Source organism: Brassica napus (genome assembly GCF_020379485.1).
Source record: "Brassica napus cultivar Da-Ae chromosome C3 unlocalized genomic scaffold, Da-Ae chrC03_Random_9, whole genome shotgun sequence".
Lineage (NCBI taxonomy): Eukaryota > Viridiplantae > Streptophyta > Magnoliopsida > Brassicales > Brassicaceae > Brassica > Brassica napus.
The window spans coordinates 5,722-10,267 of record NW_026014229.1 but is presented as its reverse complement, the minus strand read 5'-3'; the positions used below and the strand labels follow the sequence as shown (position 1 = coordinate 10,267).

Sequence of the window (4,546 nt, the reverse complement as noted above, 5' to 3'; positions counted from 1 at the left end):
GTTCTTGGATGAACTGAGAACGTCTAGGGTTTTTAGTTGTGGTCGCCGGTTTTGGCTTTTTAGGGTTTAGAGGTTTCGATTTGTCTCAGGGATCTAGAGACGATCGTGCTGATAACGTGTCGTAAAAGAATGGGAAATTGTCTGTGTATTATTAATGAACAATAGAGGTTCCTTTTATAAGGATTACAAAGTATAGGAAAAAAAATTATCCAAAACCTAATACAACATGAAATAGGAAAAGATCTAAAACAGATAAATGGAAAACGTCATAAGTCTAAAGTCGGCCAAGGCATGGGCCGACTCTCTCTCCTCGGACGCCGACTCTCTCTCCTCCTTTGGCCACGGTTGGGCCTTGTCTTGGTCTTGGTTATGGGTCATCCACATAATGATTTATAACAAATTTAAGATATAAGGTTTGAGATATGTAGTTAGGGTTTAGGGCATGTTTAGGGTTTAAAACTTAAGGTAAAAAATGTTATTTTTGTTTGTTCTAACTTATTATTAGTGTTTTTAAAATCATTAATAAATATAATTCACTCTAATAAAACACAAGCATTAATAAATATATTTTGGATGTGATATAGTTTTCTATAGTTTTCCATCAAAAAATTAAAACACACGAAGTTAATGTATGAAAACATGAATTAAAAATCTATACATGAAAACATGAACTAAAAGCATCAAGCTCTTCTCTTCACCACCATCAAGCTCATCCTTTAGTGCCATCGCATAATTGGTGGGCCATCGCCTTGAATAAAGAAAAAGGACACATAACTGTGTTTTTTGTCTGTTTGGTTGTCAAAGATGGCCTTTGAGCTCACTTAATCTGTTTTGGTTTCATCACACACACAAACACAATAATAAAGAATGTCTCGGGTCGTAAGCAACTCGAAGATCAAAGAAAGAACAAGAGAGTCAGTTTGAAAAGGATACCTCTGAAACCGAATGCTTCTATACAAAAGCATAACGGTAAGTAAAAGCATAGCCAATGCTGAACACAAATGTCCCAGTGAATGTCCACCGATGATATATCCATTGATCTTGGAAACAGAGTGAGCCGCTGCATTCACAATTAATCAGGTATATCAGAAGATAGTGGATTCTCTAACAAAGACAACCTCAAAAGTGAGGAACAACCTGTTGCCAAGAGCCAGAACCTAGAGTGAGTATACTTGGGAGGTAACAAAACGGTTATGAGGGGAATGGCCCGACACGGAATCAACTGGAACGTCATGTATAACCGGAGATCATTAAAGACTCTGCCATCAACTAAGACACATATAATAACTTCAATCTGAACCTGGCTAAAAATCAAGAACTATATATATATGAGAAGACAATGTTTTTTTTTGGGTTTGAATGTTACCTGGCGTAAGCAACATTGAAAAATGATATGAACAGAAACAAGGCAATCTTTCCATTAGTACAAACAAGCCAATAAAACTAAACTATTAATAGAATCTGCATTCATATAATAAAGCTTCTTTGCATAGCTAGAGTCAAGACAATTCTTTGAGCTTCTGTGTGCAAGATGTTCTTAATCAGTATCTACAATCATTAACCAAGAAACAGCTATGCATAACTTAAAGAAGACTCATTCCAATTATTTTCACGAAAGCTAAAGCAGAGTGATAAGTGAGAAAACCGAACAGGCAAAGTGTCCCATACGATTCCGTTGTCATCAGGTTTGAGATGATAATAACCAGAGCCAAAGGCCAAGCCTGAAACGGCTGCGTAGAACAGTGTCCATCCCCAGATCTCACTTTTCAAACTGCATTAAATTATATGTCACAAAAGGAGCCGAAATTGCAAAAAAAACCTTGTCTGAATCGACTTGGAACTGGCGAGAGAGAGACAGTCCAGTAATTCTCCTGTTCTTCACTATCTCATCATTGTGTTCCAAATCCAAATCAAAGGAAGCGATATGAACCACCATGATTAAGGATCCTTTGGACAGCAATCCTTGTCACTCTATAACCAGCTGGAAACCACACCCTCTTCAAGCTTTGAACTTTCAACGCCTAATGAAAAAATGGAAGATAGTTGCAGAAACTTTGAAGAGAAACAATGACATCCATCCCTAGAACTGATGTGAGTATCTTCCCCTCTAGTCTCTTATTTGATCTCGGTTTTGTCAAATGCTTTTCTTATTGTCTTGAATCCAAATAAGAATCTTACATGGAGTGACGGACAAACACGCTTCTTTCTTCAACTAAGACTTGATGAGAATCTGAAAGGAAACATAAGAAAACATATGGTTAATGAGGTTGGGTGACAGGCGATAATGGATAAGTTCTATGAGGCATTTGGTATAAAAATTCCATGGAGAAAATTTGGGATAAAGTACAATACTTGCAAGAAGCAGTATGAGTCTTTTAAGAAGTTGACTCGGAACAGAACGGGGCTTGGTTTTGATTCAACCGGATTCATCAACATGAGTGAGGACTGGTGGAATGAGCGATGTAAGGTACAAGTTCTATGATCCTCTTAATTTTACTGGTTCAGTTTTGATTGTGTTGTTGGAATAATAATGATGTGATGATGATTCTCTGTTATGTTCAAGCAAAGAGTGTTCTGATTGTGTCTCTGTTACTGTCCTTAGTTGAAACTAGGTCATAATTGTGTCTCTGTTACTGTCTCTGTTACTATCTCATTTTCTGATTGTGTCTCTGTTACTTTTGTGCTAGAAACAGAACATTCATGTCTAATTCAAATAGCTTGTATTGTTGTATCTTGTATCTCTATGAAAATACAGTGTTCTCACTTTGATTTTAGTTTTTGTTTCAGGAGTGGCCAGGTGCTAGAAAATTTAAAGACAAGCCGATAGCAAATATGGATTTGATGGAGAAGGTATTTGGGACAGTTTATATTAGTGGAGGTGAAGGTTGGTCTGCTCAGCAAGGTGAAGATGTTTTAGACACAGAGCACTCAGATCATGATGATGAGATTGATGGTGAAGATGATGCTGAGTCAAGGCGTGATATTCCTACTGAAGAAGCTGTTGGAGCTGAAGCAAGGCGTGGTGTCCCTACTCAAGAAACTGATGTTGCATCTGAATCAAGAAATTTTGGATCAAAGAATGTTGGCCCCTCTTCTTCTAGGTCAAAGGTTAATAGGAAAAAATCAAGGATTGTAAAAGCAGGACAAGCTGTGGCTGATGTGATTTGGAAGAGTGTTGAGTCTCGAGACAAGATTCTTTCCCACAAGAATCATCTAATAGAGAATCATCCTGAGTTTAGTTGTAGTCAACTTCGAGCCATTGAGGTTCTTCACTCCTTGTCTGCTGTAAGGATGTGGTCTCCTCTCTACAAAGCTTCAATTAACCACCTCAAAGAAGATGTTGCGAATCGTCAGACTTTCTTGTTTTATGGAGATGATGAGAACATGGTTCTTTATTTGGATTTTGCAACTGGTGAAAGCAGAGATCATTGAAGAGTTTTTACATGTCACACTCACATTCTTTTCACCACAATTAGTTGGCCCCAATCAGTTAGATACTCTTAATAAATCAGCATTGTTATGACTTTTATTGCTAATAATTAATATTTTGTTTTAATTTCCTTTTTCAGTTAATAAAATTCTTCAAATTTGTTTTGGGAAATAATAAAAAAGGAAAATATCTTAAAATATCTGTATATTATTTAAGATAATCCTTTTAATACATTTTTATTTTAACTTCTTTTGGTGTGTTTTATGCTTTATGTAGATTTGGTGACATCTTTCAACTATGTATGTTTTTTAACGCTGGATTATTATGATATTTGAACTATGAGAAATACTACTGAAGATTATACAATCGACAATTATATTTGTCTTATGAGGATTAACGTCTAACGGCAATACTCGAGCCGCCTTGTGAAATCTTCACTTAATTAACTGTATTCTTTACACCATACTGTAGATTTTTATAAATTTTTCCATTAATTTACATAATGTTTTTTTTTTATGAAATCGAAACTCAAATTTTCTGATGTAAAAATATCAACGTACTTTAAATCAAACCAATGGACTGATGGAGTTTCCATAGCGATGTATGATTAAGTGACCAACAATGAGTAGCCGATCAGTTTAATTTTCTGATCCAAGATTTCATCAATAATTCCATTTTCTTTTTGCAGGTGTTACTTCAATTACCGTTATGCACCATTAATGTATGAGATGTCACATTTTAATATATTTGGTTCCCAAAATTTAATCATCTCTACATGTTGTATAAATGAATGCCTCAGTTACAATCTGTATCATTTTCTCAAAAAAAAAAAACAATTACAATCTGTATCATGATTTGTCCATGGTTACTATGGTAATAATTTCCACTAATTATATACCAGTAGGGATCTTGTATTTTGTTTATTGATATTAAAAGAAATTACAGACTATTATGATTAGATATCAAATGTGTTTGATTTTTTTACATCAATATAAACATACTCAACCAAGATTCTGCAAACCACAACGGTAACTCTGCATCCATATGAACGTTAAACAACAATTGCTGCCTAGCACTCTGTGCAAGACTGTCCGCTTTTTTATTATGCGTCTTGGG

At 35.3% G+C, this 4,546-nt stretch overlaps 2 protein-coding genes across 2 annotated transcripts; one reads left to right on the top strand and one right to left on the bottom strand.

The window, feature by feature from the left end:
- Positions 1–509: 509 nt before the first annotated feature.
- LOC125594729 lies at positions 510–1,936 on the bottom strand. Its single transcript, XM_048770815.1, has 5 exons — positions 1,857–1,936; positions 1,579–1,771; positions 1,367–1,413; positions 1,138–1,259; positions 510–1,060 (listed from the first exon to the last, which is right to left on the bottom strand). Exons 1-5 carry the CDS (start codon positions 1,934–1,936, stop codon positions 822–824), a joined length of 681 nt encoding a protein of 226 aa, XP_048626772.1. The 3' UTR covers positions 510–821.
- Positions 1,937–1,954: 18 nt separating this feature from the next.
- On the top strand, positions 1,955–3,432 carry LOC106356494. The gene is made up of 2 exons (XM_048770814.1): positions 1,955–2,467; positions 2,788–3,432. The coding sequence occupies exons 1-2, from the start codon at positions 2,285–2,287 to the stop codon at positions 3,430–3,432; spliced, it is 828 nt and encodes a 275-aa protein (XP_048626771.1). The 5' UTR covers positions 1,955–2,284.
- The last annotated feature ends 1,114 nt before the right edge of the window (positions 3,433–4,546 follow it).